This window comes from Gossypium hirsutum, chromosome A02 (assembly GCF_007990345.1).
Source record: "Gossypium hirsutum isolate 1008001.06 chromosome A02, Gossypium_hirsutum_v2.1, whole genome shotgun sequence".
Lineage (NCBI taxonomy): Eukaryota > Viridiplantae > Streptophyta > Magnoliopsida > Malvales > Malvaceae > Gossypium > Gossypium hirsutum.
Genome location: NC_053425.1, coordinates 20,769,227 through 20,787,867, shown reverse-complemented (window position 1 = coordinate 20,787,867; position 18,641 = coordinate 20,769,227). Strand labels below are relative to the sequence as shown.

The 18,641-nt window shown below is 32.0% G+C and overlaps 1 protein-coding gene across 2 annotated transcripts; it reads right to left on the bottom strand.

The window, feature by feature from the left end:
* Positions 1-802: 802 nt before the first annotated feature.
* LOC107951418 (uncharacterized) lies at positions 803-5,349 on the bottom strand. 2 transcript variants are annotated; one of them, XM_041087224.1, is made up of 2 exons: positions 4,381-5,349; positions 803-4,265 (listed from the first exon to the last, which is right to left on the bottom strand). In XM_041087224.1, the coding sequence occupies exons 1-2, from the start codon at positions 4,892-4,894 to the stop codon at positions 4,243-4,245; spliced, it is 537 nt and encodes a 178-aa protein (XP_040943158.1). In that variant the 5' UTR covers positions 4,895-5,349; the 3' UTR covers positions 803-4,242. The 2 variants fall into 2 exon arrangements, with proteins under 2 accessions (XP_040943158.1, XP_016741958.1); XM_016886469.2 differs by having other exon boundaries at positions 803-4,939; positions 5,003-5,320.
* Between the last annotated feature and the right edge of the window lie 13,292 nt (positions 5,350-18,641).

Below are 18,641 nucleotides of genomic sequence, written 5' to 3'. Positions count from 1 at the left end.
ATACTATCCAAAACTACTTTCCTCTACTACATTGAATTATCATCAGAGTAAATTACTTTATTTTCGTTATAATTTTATCATTAAATTATTTGAAAGCTTTCATTTAAGTTATTAAATTGTTCAAAATTTTTTTATTTCATTGGGCTGTTAAATCTTTTTTTTTAATTCTGTTAGCGAGTTCCAAGTAATGATTCGATGATTAGTTCGATGAATTAGTACCCATCGGCGAGTAAAACATACCTTAGATCCAAAACTGTTTTATGAAAAATAACTGAACTGTAGAAGAGAAGAGAAAAGAGAGCTTTCGATTAGTACAAATAGTGCAAATAGCGAAAGCCATATAACATCGATTTTAATAATCTATTGACTTAAATAAAAAATTTCAAATAATTTAATGATCAAATTGTAGCTTATTAAAACCAAAATTTATTTATAATTTAATCAAATGTTTATATGATAATGATGGAGGATTTAATTAAAGGAAAAATTAAAGTGAACCATTAGGAAACGATAAGAAGGTATGAATAAGGAAATTTAATGAAGAGAATGATGGTAAGGATAGTCAAAGCAAATTCAAGAGAAATTTTGAAGAAAGAAAGAAATTCTAATTTAATTAATTAATTAATTATATTTTCATTGTCAAAAGCAAAGATGCGATGGAAGAATAGTCAAAGCAAATAGCGCATTACCGGAGTTTCCTAGAAAACATTTTATGGAAACGGAAACTAGCTAATTCATTTTCCCTATTCTTTATTTGCATATTGCATTTTTGTTTATATCGTCTCCTTTGTACTTAGGAAACTATAAAAAATTAAAATTTTTATTATTACATATACTACCATTGAGGTTTTTTTTTTTGGTAAAAGAAGAAACATAACAAAGTTAAATTACAAGGAATAATCGAGAGGTGCAAAAATCCTCTCTTTATCTGACTTAAGGAAATCTAACACTTCATCTGGGGGAGACTCAATCAGGTGTAAATCATCTTCTTTGTCAAAAGCCAATTTAGCAAGGTAGTCCGCGCAGTTATTATCCTCCCTGGGAATATATCTTAAAATTCATTGACTTTCTTGGGACAAAATCCGGTATATTCTTCTGATCAGGGCAGAGGTTGAGCTCTTCGAAACACTTTCATGAATAGCTTTGACAACCTTCAAACTATCAAAATGAATAATCACGTTATTATGACCTCTACGTTTGATGAGCTTTAAGCCATCTAAAATGCCCCATAATTCTGCGTCAAAAATCGAACAAGTCCCTAGGAATCGGTTGTAGCCCATCACCCAATTGCCAGTACTATCCCGTACCACTCTTCCAGTAGCTGCTTTTCTGGATGTTCTTGAAATAGCACCATCAGCATTAAAAAAGATCCAATCTTTAGGTGTAGGCTCCCCATGGAATGAAACAATAGTGTCACTCAAGCTATTTCTAGAATCCAGATTCGCATGTTTAGCCAAACACATAGAGACTTTATTGATTTCACTGGAACTCCATAACTTCCTTTGAAAAATGAAAAGATTGCGATTCTTCCATAGACGCCAAGCTAACAATCCAAAAAGGCAAGCCTAGCTGATTTCTCCACTATGAAGCGTCGAAGTATCCTGTAAATTTAAAGAAATCCATTCGTGCAAAGGGTTAGAGAAAAACAGAGATTGTTGGTTTCTCGGAACAATCTGTTTCTAGACTTTCTTAACCACAGTACAATCTCGAATGCTATGTAGAATGTCCTCAGAGGCATTTCCCAAATGGAACAAGAGGCATCAACTGCTAAACCACGCCGCACTCTTTCCACATTGGTAAGCAGTCTCTGTTTTAGCACAGTCCAAAAAAAGAAGTGAACTCTTTGCGGACCTGGAATCTTCCACACTCTTTTCCATAATTCATCCCTAGAGTTCCAAGAATCCTCCTTTAGCATTTTGTAAGCGCTTTTAACAAAAAATGTTCCAGATGAAGTATGTCGCCAAGACAACCTATTCGGTCCTTCGGTTGGATGAGGGGGAGGAATTCCCATAATGTGGGAAATAATCTCATCTGGTAACCAAGCCTGCAAAAAAGTAAGATTCCAATTGCCATCTCCTGTAACCAAATCACTCAGCAAACAATCAATATTGATATTAGCATAAGGAGATAGATAATTAATCAAAGGTCCAAAACTAGGAAACCAAATGTCTTTCTAGCAACTAATTTTATTACCGTCACTGACGGACCATACCAGATTATCAAGTAACAGGGTCCACACTTTTGATAGCGACTTTCAAAGAAAAGAACTTTTCACCTTCGCTATACTAGCCGGTAAAGAATCCTTCATCCCATACTTAGACCTGAGAACATGAACCCAGAAAGCTTCATCATTTGAAGCCAATTCAAAACCAAGTTTAAGCAAGAAAGCGATGTTCTGGTCTCGTAACTGTCTCATGCCAAGACCTCCAAACCACTTGGGTTGGCATATAGAGTCCCAACCAACTAAAAACATCTTTTTCTTGCCGTCAGAGGTCCCCCAAATAAAACGCCTCACCAGGCATTCAATCTCCTCTCAAATCTGCCTAGGGATCATCATAGATTGCATGAAATAATTGGGAATCGCTAGAAGAACCAACTACGCTAGAGTAACTCGGCCTGCAAAAGAAAGTTGACGAGTATCCCAACTTTGAAGCTTCTTATAGACTTTCTCAATCACAAAATGAGGAGTAATATTGGTGACTCTCTTATGGAAAAGAGGGACTCTGAGATACCGTCCAAGATCATCCACCTTTTGAAAACTAAGAAGATTACTTAGCCGATCAGCCATGATCTCCTCAACACCTTTGGAGAAGAAAATATTAGTTTTCCTAGGATTAACCTTATGTCCTGAGAGCTCATAAAAATCATTCAGAATTTCTTTTAAAATCCTTCCATGTTGTTCATCTGCTCTACAAAAAATCACAAGATCATCAGTGAAAAAGAGGTGTGAAAGAGCCAGCCTCGAGCATGACAACCGTATAGGTTTCCAAATCCCTTTAGACAAAGCCGACCTAATAGAATGTCCTAACCATTCCATACAAAGTGCAAAAAGGTAAGGAGAAAGATGACAACCTCGCCTAATTCCCCTAATAGGTCTAAATTTGGTTGTAGGAACTCCATTCCACAAAACCTACATGGTAAAGTTAGAAATAGCAGAGATAATAACATTTGTGAGATAACTAGGGATACCTGCCGCTTGAAAAGAAGCATCAATAAAATCCCATCACACTCGGTCATATGCTTTTTTCAAATAAATTTTTATCGCCATCCACTTTTGACTCTTGCAGCTCTTTCATTGAATGGATCACCTCTTGTGAAATAACAATATTATTGGTAATATTACGTTCGATAATAAACCCTGCCTGTTCCTGCGCAATAATTTTAGGGAATATAATCTTAAAGCGGTTAGCTATTACCTTCATCACCAACTTGTAGAGGACGGAGCAAAGACTTATAGGGCGGAACTGAGCAAGACTCCTCAGGATTCTAAATCTTAGGAATAAGGACAATCAAGGTATTATTAAGCCCAAAATTAATATCCCTACCGTTGAAGACCATTTTCACCCAGCCACAAACAGCTGGACCTACCGTATCCCACTGTTTCTGAAAGAAGATAGCATGAAAATCGTCGCTACCCGGAGCTTTTAAGGGAGCCATATCAAACATAGCTCTCTTAATTTCCTCATTAGTGACCACTCTTCCTAAAAAATCACTATCGGTAGAAGCAAATTGGGGAAACCTGTTAGGAGGCAAGGATCACATGGGACCAGGGTCATCTCCGTATAATTTCTGGAAAAAAATTAGAAGCTTCCAATTCGATAGCCTTAGGATCAAATACCCAATCACTAAGAGAGTTACAAATGGCAGAAATACGGTTATTTTTTCGCCTCTGCAAAGTGCGAGCATGAAAAAGCTTAGTGTTTCTATCCCCCAGATGAAGCTAGTCACACTGAGCCTTTTGTTTCCAGAGAAGTTCCTCATGATGTAACACATTTTCCTACTCATTTCTTATCTTTATTTCAACAAGAGCTAAATGAGTGGAACCTAAAAGGTTCATTTTCCTCTGAACGGTTGACAACTTATGAATTAGGTTTCTCCTACGAGTAGTGATATGGTCGTAAATGGTCTTATTCCACTCTTTGAGATTCGCAGTAAATTTATTTAAAGAAGCAGACATGTTCCCTTGAAAGACCCACTGATGTCTCACAAGATTTCCAAAATCAGAGTGTTCAACCCATCCTGCTAAGAACCTAAAAGGTCTTCCCCTAGGCAAGGCAAAATCAAAATTAAAGTTGAAGAGAAAAGAACGGTTGTCAGATTTAATTCTTGGAAGATGAGTAACTAAGCTGTTTGGAAAATAGTTTACCCAAGCCTCATTACCTAAAGCATGATCCAATCTTTCAAACAGATGACCCCTGTAGCAAGTAAAAGGAGGTCCCTTAAACCCCAAATCATGAAGGTTAGACAAGTCTACAAAATTACCAAAACGGGGACACCTCTTTCCATTCGAAAGGCCACCCTTTTTCTCATCAGAGGAAAGAATAGCATTGAAATCTCCAATCACCATCCAAGGAGTTTGCCCAACAGGTATAGTAGCTCTCAATTCATGCCAAAGGTCTTTTCGCTTCTGACGATTAGGACTCCCGTAAACGAACCCGATCAATATTGGAATTGACGAAGAATTATGCCAAACCTGAGTAATAATGAATTGGGGATGATTTTGTAGAATCTTCACTTTAACAGACTTGTTCCAACCAATACAAATGCCCCTAGCATAACCAATAGCCTCCACACGATGTAAAAATTGAAATCCCAATTTTGCAATAATTCTATCTGCCTTGGATCCACTAACTCTATTTTCCAACAAGCTAATAATATCGGGTCTATGCTCCATATTATACTCTCAAAAAATATGAGAAAATTTGGCATTGGCGCATCCCTGACAATTTCAAGAAAAAATTGAGAGATTCATAATTAATAGAAAATAGTAAAGAAATCATACCATTAATGCCCGGAATCGTTCAATCCACTAGATTCAGGATCAGCACGTACTCCCATTTCAGCTTCCTTTGAAAGGTCAGAGGAAATAAGCTTCGCCACCTCTTTCATAGAATCAGCTAAAGAAACCCGTAAGTTTGCAGAAGCTTTAAATTGATTCCCACCTCCTTTTAAATCATTACTTTTTTTGCGCGTTCCTCTAGTAATGCCAAATTTCTCATTACTTTTTCGATCCTTATTTTCCGTTTTACTTGTACTTATATGCTCAAAAATACGACATTTAGACTGATCAAATGAATTAAAAAAATTTTAAAAGTGACAGCAGAGTGTTTCTCGTGGTCTAAAATATTATCAGTCAGCTGAACATCAACTTTTACTGGGCTTTCAAAGGCCGGGTTGAAATGTGCCTTAATATCACCCGACTTACTAGCTTGTAATTTTGGGTTATAATGGTTTTCAAAGTTACCTGCATTCAACAAAATAGACCCAAATTCTTGGTTAGTCGAAATTAAATTAAGATTTGGAAAAACCTGGGGATTCTCGACATTGGTCCATGTAGGAGAGGCCTGCTGGTCACTAACGGGCCTGGAAAGAGACAACGGCCTGATTGGCTTTTACACCGCTCTAAAAGCGTGATTACCCGTGGTCTCCATATTCGTAGGAACATTGGATACAGAGGGAGTTGCTTTAGTTTGACACGCCTGCTGACGTGATCCATTTATGTTTTCTTTAGATGACGGCCCAACCAGAAACCCATTCGGCCTGCTATCAATCAATATCTTTTTTCCCTAGGCTTTTCAGCCTTATTCTGTCATTACCATGGCCTGAATGAACTCCCCCCCAATGCGCTTAGTTTCTGAAATATTTATGTTCTTTTGGGCTTTCGAATCCAGACCCAGGTCACAAGTCCTCTTTTGGGCATCTGAACCAATGCCCGAATTTTTAACAGTTTTAATATGCAGAGGTAGCAAAGATTTAATAAAATCTTCTCCCCTAGAATCAAGGGTGGTCAAATCAGGTTCCACCACTTGAAGATTTAATTATTTTAAATCTGCCTTTATCGTTTCCTCTTCACCGCCCGTCTTCTTGCCTTCAATGGTAAAGACATTAAATCTAGAGCCTAACCTTCCTTTTCCAGCAGCCATACCACTAGAATCACAAGAATCCCCCGATCTTCATCGGGATTTACGCTCTACCAACATCCAAGGTCTGAAAGTTGGTTCAGAGACCTTTCCTGGATCGTTGTTGTTACTGTTAGAACCGTCGTCGACCACCACTTTGTCACTATCTTTGCCCAATATTTCTTTCGACAAGGAACACAACTCCCTCACATGCCCGTATTTTCCACAGGTAAAACAGATCGTTGGTAAGGCTTCATATTCCACCTGTTGTATTTCACCATTGACACAGATTTGAGAGATGAGAGGCTTATCCAGGTTGATAAACAGAGCCATTCTAGTGAATTTGCCCCTAGTTCTATTATCGGTCTTAAAGTCAAACTTTACAACCTTACTGATCATGCTTCCAATTGCCCCGAGAATCTTCCTTTTGTACATAAACCCCAGTAATCCGGGTAGCCTGATCCATGCCATAACTACACTTGGGTATGGTTGAAGGGGAGAGAACTCTTTTGTCCATGGTTGAACTGTCAAATATTTGCCCAAAAATTATCCATGGTCCCTGTGTAAGAACTTTGTCATAATCCTCTTAGTTTTGGAATTTAGCCAAAAAATACCCATTCTTAATATCCACTAATTGGAATAATTGTATAGGCTTCCACAGGCTACTAATTCGATTAAAAAGAACACCATAACTGATATTTCGGCAAAGTAGTTTTAAAAATACTATCATCTCCATCTCCTTATACAAGATTTCTTTGACTCGATCAAAGAACTCAATTGCCGGAATTCCATTAACAGTGGACCTTATGATATCATCGTCTAACAAAATAAAATATTCATCACTTCCCTCCTCAAATCTCACAACTTTCTGACTAGTCCCAGACGAACCAGTCCCAAAAAGTTTGTCTGTCCATGATGTTGCCGCATTCAAAGGTGGACCAAAGTCCACAGCCATATCCACAGAAGCCCCATCGAAAACATATTTAAACCTAACTTTCTTGGTATTGCGATCCTCAGATAGCCACGAATCATCATCACTGTCAATTACTTTCAGAGAGTTTTCCATTCGACGTGAAATATTTGAAAATTTTACTACCATTGAGGATTTAGTTTAGTTAGTACGATCGTTATTGCAATAATTAAAAGAATATATATGATTTTGAACGTGTTTAAAAAAAGGTTGAGATTATAAGAAAAGTGAGTATTGTATAAGAAAAAGGGCAAAATTAACGGTAAATGCCACTTTTTTTATATAAAAATTAGCAATTAAGTTTTTTTACATTATTTTAAAAAATAGATTATTATTATTATACTCACATGAAAAAAACGCGTTCAGAAAGAGACATTTTTAAAAAAATGCTTTATACTAAACACTTTTTTTTTTTGAATGGTTAAATGGTTGCTTCTTCTACTCATATGGTTTAGTTTGATTCCTCTCTTATGTTTATTTTTTATTAATGCATATTGTTTCAAACTTTTTTTTTATTTTTAATTTATATTTTTAATTAATAAACATTTTATTTTCAAATTTTTAAATAAAAAACATGTTTTTAAGGTTTTTATTTAATTTTTAATTTATGTTTTTAATTAATAATTTCTTTATTTATACAGGCAAAATAATAAATATGTAATTATATAATGAAAATATACTTTTTGATATAAATCATTATGTTAAATATATTTTAATTTTTTAAAAAATAAACTAATTTATTTATTTATTTTTCTTTATATATAATTTTTATATGTCAAAGATTTATTTTTTATGTATATTTTGAGTTTCGTAAATTCTAATATTATAAAACCAAATAATTATTTCAAATATCATTATTTTTTCACATATACCCATGATATGGATGGTAAAAAATATTGCACACATAAAAAAAGTATATTTACTAAAAATAATGATATTTGAAATAATTAATTGATTATATATATATATATATTAGAATTTACCATATCCACAAATAGGTAAAAAAAATAATGATATTTAAAATATTTATTTTATTTTATAATATTAGAATTTACCATACACGCAATGTACAGAAAAAAAATTGGCATATAAAAAAAATATAAAATAGCTAATGTTTTTAAAGTATAAAATATATTTAACAAAATGATATGTATGTGTGTATATATATATATGGCTGAGCATTCAATCGAATCAATTGAAATAATTTTGAGTTAATTGAGTTGACGAATACTATTTTATTATCCAAACTTGATTTAAATTTTTTTCGAATTAAGTTGAGTGAATGAAATTCATGTCGTGTTGAATTGAGTGAGATTATTTGAGTTAAATTAAAAAAATTAAATGTCAAATTAAAATACTACTACAATATAACCAATTTCATATTAGAGCACATAAATTTGAAACTATATATATTTGAAAATTTATTCAAAGCAAAATAAGAAAAGAAAAAAAAAGATACTTCAGTTTGATAAACTTAAATCATTGATTAACTTATTCAACTCCCTAAAATTATTATTTTAGAATATTTTTAAATTTTTTACTTTCTTTATATATTCTTTAGAATTTTTAAAATTTTAAAATTTTAATTTTTATAAATATTTTGAATTTTAAAAATTATTTTGATTTTTTTAATTTTTGTTTAGAGAGAGATCAATTTGTTCATTTTCAAAATTGACATGGACCAAAGGGGTACTCACACCAATTTATTATTCGAATTATTCAAGTTATTCAAATTGTAAAATTTAACTTGACTCAAACTCGAAAATTCGAGTTGACTTGAAAAATATCGAATAATTCAATTCGATTAACTCAAAATTTGGTTTTTTCTTCTATTTTGTCAAATTGAATCAAGTTTCGCTCACCCTTATATATATAAATATATCATATAGTTTTATTTATAATTACATATTATGTTGTCTATATAGATAAAGTAGTTATTAATTAAAAACATGAATTAAAAATAAAATAAAAACATAAAAACATGTATATTAATTAAAAACTTGAAAAACATATTTATTAATTAAAAATATTAATTTAAAAAAAGCCTGGAAATAACATGCATAAAAAAAACAATGAAATAAGCATGGGAGAGGATTTGAACTTGTATAGGTGAAACACAAATATTTTATTTTTGGTATATTTGAAAAGATGATATTTTAGTCTATGCACATTAATTTTATTATTAATGGAATAGTGTTGGCTTAACATTAATTAATGTAGCATTAAATCGAATATTAAATAAAATTAAAAAAAATTATTAATTTTGAAAACAAATGGAATTACGCGGTTTAATAGTTGATGTAGAACAAACTTATGTTATCTAAGTCGAACAAACTTATGTTACCTAAAACGTGACTCCATCCAGTATGAGGACCGAAAATGGGAATACAAATTGCTAATTCTTTGGAACATAATTCAATAATAGTCTTCTTCGAATAGTTTAATAGGAACAAAATACGATTTATTTTAATAGAATACAATTCCTTTTATAATTTATAAATTATAATATATTTAAATTTAATTAATAATATAAATAATATGATATAGAGCATACACTTTATTACAATATAATAAATAAATATTTCTTATTGTTTTATATTTTATTTCCAACTTTTACTAAACCTCTAAACTAATAAAAAATAAAATCTTTAAATAACATTAGGTTTATAATATAAAAAAAGTTCTTGTAAAATCTTTATTTCTTATTGTTTTAATTTTTTAAGCTTTTTGCAATTTTTTGTATTTGTTTTGCAATTTTATACTATTTTTAATAAATTTTAATATTTCGATTTTTTCCCATTTTATAATTTTTAAAAATTATAAATTTTTATAATTTTTGAATTTTTTAAAAATCTAATTTTTATTTTAAAATAAATTTCTATTATTTTTAATATTTTTAAAAAAATATATAAAATTGTTAAACTAGGCTTTATTATAAAAGATTTTGATATAACAAATTAAAAGTGTTTTTAATAATAAGCTAAATTTGACAAAATAATTTTTAAATTTAAATTCTAAGAAATAAAACTACTTACAATAAACTCTTAGAAAATTTTGAAACAATTTTAAAATCAAGTGAAAATATTTTTAACCAAATCAAAATGATCTCAATTAAGTTAAAATCATTTTAACACATCAAATGATTTTCAAACAAGTCAGAATTGCTCCGGGCCAAAAAGTATCGCTACCATTTGGCCAAGTATCGATAATTTTTTAAAATAATCGATATTGTTAGAAAAATTGAGACAAAAAATGCATTATGTCAAAACCCTAAAAATTATCGATACTATATTTTTGGTATCGATACTTTTGAAAATAATCGAAACCTTTATTAAAAACGATACCAAAATTGTATTTTGTTTCTCATAAACCCTACAAAGTATCGATCCGGTATCGATACCTATATCTGGAAGTATCGATAAAATATTTTTGAAGTATCGATTATTTCATTTCAATGGTCACTGAATTAGCATTTATGACAAAAAAAATTGATACCCTTTTTGGAGGTATCAATACTCAAAGTTGTAGGTGAAATAAATGCTTTGGTTTTACATTCCCAATAGCCATATTAACTTCTCCAACATCCTCAACAACTGAAAATCTATTAGGGGGTATAAATGCTATCTTTTAAAGTCCTACAACAACCAAAAAAGTACTTTCAATAAAAAATCATCAATCAAATAATCTTAGAGCTTAAAATTTCATGTTCTTCTTACATACACTTGTGAGCCTCATCTCTTTTCTTTTGCTTAAGTGTATCTCATAGTATTTGTGCTTCAATTTGGAAATGATTTTATCGTGTAGGGATTATTTCTTTGTTTGTTCATTTGCATCTCTTTAAGAGGTTTTGAAACTTGTTGTAGAAATCTTAAAGAGTTGTAGGGTTAAACCTTGTCCTCAAAGGTTGAATAAATTAGTGAATTTGAGAAAAATCCTTAGTGGTGGAAAACTAAGGTAGTGGAGTAGGCAATTGGGGTCGAACCACTCTAAATTTTTTTGTGTTCTTTGTTTCATTTTTGCCTTTATTTTCACCAAAATTTTTAAAGGCCAATTCACCCCCTCTAGATATTTTTCGGTTTGCTTTATCGAGCTTTCAAAAATTATGAAAAAAAAAGTTTCCATGAGTCGCTTGCCACATAAAGAGTTGGGAATTAAGAAAAAGAACTAGAATTCGGTTAAAGTCGAAGGGGAGAGACTTAGGTTCCCTAGCAACGACACCATGTTCTCACATGGTGTTGATGCTTATATTTAGGGGCGAAGCTAGAAAATTATTTTGGAGGCCGAAATTAAATTGTAATTTTTATAATAGTAAAAATGAAATTTCATCATTTTAATAGCCTATATCTTTATAATTTTTAAAGGATTAAGTCGATTTTTTATATTTTTAGGAGGGCCAAAGTGCAATTTAGCTTTTATTAATTTAAAATTTTAAAGGGCCTAAATAAAAAATTTTCATTTTAGGAGGGGGTCGAGACTCATGTCAGCCCCCTAGCTACGCCCCTGCTTTTATTGATGATATTGATAAGTTGATCAATCTTAAAGACGAATCCATAAAAAATATAATTTAGTTTTTCATAATATTTATACAAATTTTTTGCAATTTTATTATAATTTCTAAAAAAAATATAAAAAATCAGGTGCAAATTATATATATATATTTAAAATTATATGTTTTTTCATTTCTAATAATTTTCCATTATCATTTTAAATAACTTTTAATTATTCTGCAATTTTTTATAATTTTATAATTTTTGAAAAATCTATTTTTAAAAATTTTTAAAAATCTAAATTCTTTTATAAATTTATAAATTTTTATGATTTTTAAACAATTTTAAGAGAAATTACCATATTTCGTCATGTGGTGAAGTTGATGGACATTGCTAAATCCACCACCGCTTCACAATTGATAAGTTTTGCTCCACCACCTTCCCCATTTTATTATGGTTGTATAATCTTAAAAACTATCATCACCTCCTTAAATATTGGATGCATCCATATACCTCACCTCTTCCGCTCCGTTTCAATTTAATTTTGGCTTAGGGGTGTAAAAAGCTCTTAAATTAAAAAAAAAGTAATTAAGCCCATTTTCTTTTGCACTTGACTTGAACTTTTAAAATGCATAAAAAGGGCCTCAAAGTTTTTTCAACAAAAGCAATTAAACCCCTGTTATTTTTTTGCACTCAATTGAATACTTGAACTGCTAAAATCAAAAAGACCTTTTGATCATTAATCGTTAAAGCCACCACGTGTCAACCACAATGTGACATGTGGCAAAAGATGATAAAAATTATAAAAAAAGAATTAAAATTATAAAAATCGTAAAAAAATTTATAAAATTGTAAAAAAATAAAATATATAAAAATATAAAAAAATTATAAAATTTTATAAAGTCGTAAGAAAATTATAACAATTATCGAACCAAAAGAAGCATTTTATAATTTTCTATAACTTTTATTGATTTTATTTTTTTATCATTTTTTGTCACATGTCACGCTGTGTTGCGACACGTGATAGCTTTAACTGAAAAAGATTGAGATCGTTAACTTTAACATCAACGATTAAAGTTAATGATTAAAGGGCCTTTTTGATGCATTTTATAATTTTTTATTATTTTTATAAAATTTTATATTTTTATGGTTTTTATAATTTTTGATAAATATTAAATATTAAATATTTTTATATTTTTATTAAAATTCAATAAATTTTATTGATTTTTATTTTTTATAATTTTTTGCCACATGTCACGCCATGATTGTGACATGAGGTGACTTTAACTGAAAAATTAGAGGCAGTTAACTTTAACGGTCATAGGACTTTTTTGATATATTTTGACATTTAAAGTACTCAATTGAGTAAAAGTTAAAATAAAAAAGGGGCTTAATTACTTTTTTGAAAAGTTTTGAGGGTCTTTTTGATATATTTTAAAAGTTCAAGTACCCAATTGAGTGAAAAAAAAGAAAAAAAGGAGTAGGGGCTTAATTACTTTTTTTAAAAAAAGTTTGAGAATTTTTTACACCCTTAAACCTTTAATTTTTGCTACTTATATTTAAAATTTTCAATTCTTTTAAATGCAAATAAATATTTAAAAATAAAACATATGTATTTTTATATAACACATTATTATATTTTTACTCATTCAATAATTATATATATACAAGAATAAAATATAATTTAAGGTAACAGAGCAGTTGCTTTATACTCAGAGAAAAAGAAATTATGTTACCTTTATCCTACATCTATTTTTCAAAAGAAAATTTCAAATAAATCAGATTTGAGAGGAATATTTTCTATTTCTAGCGGGTCAATTTCATAGAATATTCAAAAGCATTTTAGCACTTACCAAAGTTCATGTCTCATCAATACTGCATTTGACCTATAAAATTTATAATTTAATATAAAATATTTATGAATTATTATATAAAATTTTAATTAAAATTAAAAAGCATTTACCTCAATGTATCATATATTTTTACATTTGGTTTTCATTATTGAGATGTCAGAGACGAAACTACTAAATGAAATAAAAAGATACCAATACTTAATATATATATATTTGAGTATATCCTCTTAATCTACCATATTTATATTTCTGAATAAGCGAAGATCACTAGAAGAAAAAAAAAATGGCCATGCATAAAACAGCACATAAAGTAGCAACTAGCTTACCTTAAGCAATGACACTATTGTCTTCACCAAACTAAGACAAACTTAGAAACCATCGATAAATTGAATCCTTATCAACATTGGCATAATTAATTATCTCATGTCCAGGAACTGATTTATGAATAGCTACGGTGATTTACAACTTGGAACTGTGAACAGCTAATGAGAATTGACAGCATAATTGATCCAAGATGTTTTACAGTACATTTCTACGTAGATCCTTGTATGCTGCATGAATATATGAGAGCGTAGATAGAGATAAATATGATATCTGTATTAATCCCAATCAACTTGCCCAACTGCAATGTTCACTGGCATCTATACCACCAAATATATACATACTCACCGCATCAGTCAACTGTATGAAAATTTCGTTTCCTACGGTAATAGCATCAAAACAACAAGCTGAGAGGACCATTAGTGTAACTAAGATTCAAATTTTTAATGAGTTTCTTATTATAACATGAAAAATACCTTGATCCAGGTGGACCAATTACCAATTACCAATTACCAATTACCACTTGCCCCAAACCCATCCAAATTCACTTTATATTGGCAACCCAAAATTTCAAGACCCGATGTGTGTGAAACCACACTGTTACAAAGGGCAACTCTTTCCCAAACTGGAAAAACTAAAAATTTATAGCATAAACAATCGGTTTTAAATGAAATAAATTCATTGGGATTCCTAAAATGCCATGTTGTTTGCTTGAACGAAACAAGTGTTGGCCGAAAGGGTTATTAAAGAAGCTGTTTTTACTTCCATATACCACAAAGGCAAATTCCATGTTGAAAGTTGCTTCTGTGTTGCAACAGACCTTCCAAAAATTGTAGGCGGGAAAATAATATTTCTATGGGAAAAAGGGGCGTTCCGAGAATCGAACTCGTAACCTCTCGCACCCAAAGCAAAAATCATACCACTAGACCAAACGCCCATTCGTTGTTTGATGCAGCTTTTATTTAATTTTTAATGGGGTTTTAGTACTTGGTATACCATGCTATTGAATGGGGAGTGCTATGGCATTTCGTATCTGTAAGTAATTCCTACCTTTGACCAATCTTTGCTGCAAATGTCATATTTCTTAAATAATTTCACAACTCATATTTGCTCCAACTTTTACTTCTTTCAAGTGCCCTGAAATACTGAAACACCATAACTTCTTTGCGATACAATAATGGAAATCAAGCCAGCTTTTACCTGCATTTCATACTATTAACCTATAGATCTAGCAGATGTTTGTATGCAGTGAAGGGAAAACGCAAGAGAAAGAGTAAGGGTACAAAAATTGCAAGCCCCTTCCCTAATTATTCCACCTACTCATGCTTATATAAACATTCATGGTCTCATTAGTAAGTGATCTCAAGCACTAACAAGGAAAGAAAAGAGAATGAACGATGACTTTTGGGGTTTCAAAATGCACCAGGGATTGATTTGATTGCAAGCCTCACACTGCAACAAAGTTGTGGTTATTACTCAACAAAAAGGATATAATATTAATCTAAGAGCCACAGCAAGCGTGATCCCAAGTTAGAAATGAATCTGTACATTAATTTATCACTAACCAAAATTCATTTAAATTGTTACACGAGTTGTTGAACAAACTGTGGAAAACTATATGTTGAATAAACTATAGATTGCATCATATCAACAAAATGATGTTGATCAAACAACACACATGCTTTTACTGCCGTCTACACCCTGTTGTTCTTGAGGCATTTCAATTTCATATTGCTACTTAGTTCCATACATATGCAAAAAAATATCAGCCAAATGCCACAATTGTTGAAGCTTGAAAGAAAACACAGATAAAATACGGATCCATCAGTGTCTGTCTATCATGGCAGCTTTGACTTAAAACTTGAAATAATCTAAATTCCCAAGGCAGCTTCCTTCATAAATAAGGGTGAGTATTCGATCGAATCGAGTTTAATCAAGTGACAAAATTTCGAGTTCACGAGTTCTATTTTATCATGCTAACTCGATTTGAAATTTTGTTAAATCAAATGAAATTATTAAAGTTAAATTAAAAAATTAAACATGTCAAATTAAAATTTTATTACAGTATAACTAATTTCATGTTAGAGCACATAAATTTGAAAACTTTTTAAACTCAAAATAAAAAAATACTTTAAGTACAATAAACTTGAATCATTAATTCTTATTGGTTCTCAAAATTATTGTTTTAGAAAATTTTTAATTTTTTAAACTTTCTTTATATGTTTTTTAGATTTTTTTTGAATTTTTTTATAATTTTTTAAAAATATAAATTTGAAATTTTTATAAATATTTTTTGAAATTTTGAAAATTATTTTGAATTTTTTTGTAGAGATGAATTTGCTCATTCTCAAACTTGATAGGGACTAAAAATATATTTATATCAATCTATTATTCGAATTATATGAATTATAAAATTCAACTCAATTCGAACTTGGAACTCGAATAATTTAAATAACTTGATTCGATTAACTCGAAAATTGATTTTTTTTTTTGAATCAAATCAAATTTTGGTCACTCTTTTTTATAAGCATTTCCATTTCCTTACCAATTATATTTGCAACAAGATTCACAATTTCGAAAACGAGGAGTTTTCAAAGACCCGAAAGGGCTTAATCCGGGGCAAGCAAGCAGTCAATAAGTTTAAGAAAATGTTAAGGCTCCCATTTCTTCCTCCCTTGCCTTTCCTTCTTTTTCTTCTGCCTCCTTCATGCACTAGTGTCACAGACTTGGAGTTTTTACAAGCAATCCGTGCGGCCTTAGGCAGTTTCTTTGCTAAAAAACGCCTAAGTCAGCCTAACTCGCAACAATTGAGGATTCAACAGAACTCCTCTAAAGCCCCCATGAAGAACAACAGAAGAACGAAGTAAGAACGAACTTGAAAGATGAACAAAAGCCATAGAAAAACAAGAACACTTGAGAGAAAAATTTGAGTGAATGCTCTCAAAATTCTATTAATCACTAAATGAATTACAATGAGGGGGAGAGGCCTTTATTTATAGTTAAGCCTTCCCAATATCAACGGTATAGATCGAAATACATCAATAGCTAAGATTTAAAGTTATCTAGATATCAAATCTCTAAGATTACAGAATCGTATCTTCTAAAAATTACACTTAGTGTCTAGGATCACATATATTTGAAGATCCCCTTCCATATTTGCCAAGCATATCTTTGAAGATCACTTTCCATATTTGCCAAGCTTAGGAGATGGTCTTTCAATCTTTTCAAGCAATGGACCAAACTGATTGGGCTGAATGACCTCCCTCGAATGCGATGGATCGCATAAGTTCGTCATGGTTGCAGGTTTCTATGTGTAACTTATGACATTCTCCCCTACTTGTTCTGACGACACCCTCGTCGTGCCCTTTTTATGGAACTGATATATCTTTTCTTGGAACTGCCACAATGCTTCGACAAGTTCCCAACTTGCTTCGCTGTCAGGAACTCTCTACCATCGAACCAAGTATTCATGCCTCGGCTGATGGTACCTTTGTCTAATCACGCGATCTGCCTCAATGTTTTCAACTTCACGGTCGTAAGAGACCTTTACCCCCATTGGTGGTCGTTCAGACTTGCCTCGATTTAGATCCTCTTGATCACCATTGAATGGCTTAAGCATACTTACATGAAACACTAGGTGGACTTTGAGCTTTGCTAGCAACTCAAGCTTGTAGGCTACCTTGCCTACTCTTTTCACAACTTTGAACGGCCTTTCGTATCTTCGCGCAAGCCCTTTGTGCAAACCCGTATATCGCAACATCAAGTGTAGTTTGGTAAGGACAGCGTCACCCACTTGGAATTGCACATCTCTTTGATTTTGATCGGCCCACTTCTTGTTGTGCTTGCTTGCCTTGTGTAAACAAGCTCTAGCCAGGAAATTCTTCTCTTGCCAATCCTTCGCAAATCGATAAGCCGCATGATTTGGTCTTGTATAACGGGTCGTAATAGCGTTGGGTGTGAGTGGCTGTTAACCCGTCACTATCTCGAATGGGCTTTGATTCGTGGCCTCACTTCGTTGCAAGTTGTATGAAAATTGGGCCACATCCAACAAATTTGGTCGATCCCTTTGTGTGGCGCTCACATAGTGCCGAAGATATGTCTCCAACAATGCATTCACTCGTTCAGTTTGCCCATCTGTTTGTGGATGCATGCTTGTAGAAAGGTTCAAGTCTGAGCCAATTGACTTGAACAACTCCGTCCAGAATCGACTCGTAAATCGTCCATCTCTATTACTGATAATAGACAGTGGCACTCCCCTATACTACGTGTCTAAGAAATAAACCGGCTACCTCCTCAACAAGGCTAGCTAGAATGAACGTCGCATACTTTGAAAACCTGTCCACCACAACAAGAATACTTGCAAATTCATCAAAATTAGGCAAATCAACTATAAAATCCATGGATACACCCTTCCATGGTCTTTCCGGAATGGGCAAGGGTTGTAGCAAATCGACCGGACTTTTTAGCTCGACCTTGTCTTATTGGTACAATAGGCAACTCGTCACATAGGTCTCCACCTCTTCACCCATGTGAGGCCAATAGTAACAGTCCTCTAAAAGGGCCAAGGTACGGTGTATTCCTGGATGGCGTTTCCATTTTGAGTTATGACATTCCTTCATGACTTCCTTGCATAATTTTTCATAGTGAAGCACATAGAGGCGGTGCTCATGAGTGTATAGCAATTTCCCATCAAGCCAAAATCTCATCGATTTCTCTTTTTTGGCAAGCTCAATTAAGCTTTTGGTTATGGGGTCATGGGACAATCCCTCTCGAATACGCTCCAATAAGGACCCATCGGGTTGGCTGATTGTCGTAAATTCCATCTTTCTACTAAGTGCATCAGCCACCATGTTGGAACTTCCTGGCTTATATTCTATTGTGAAATCAAACT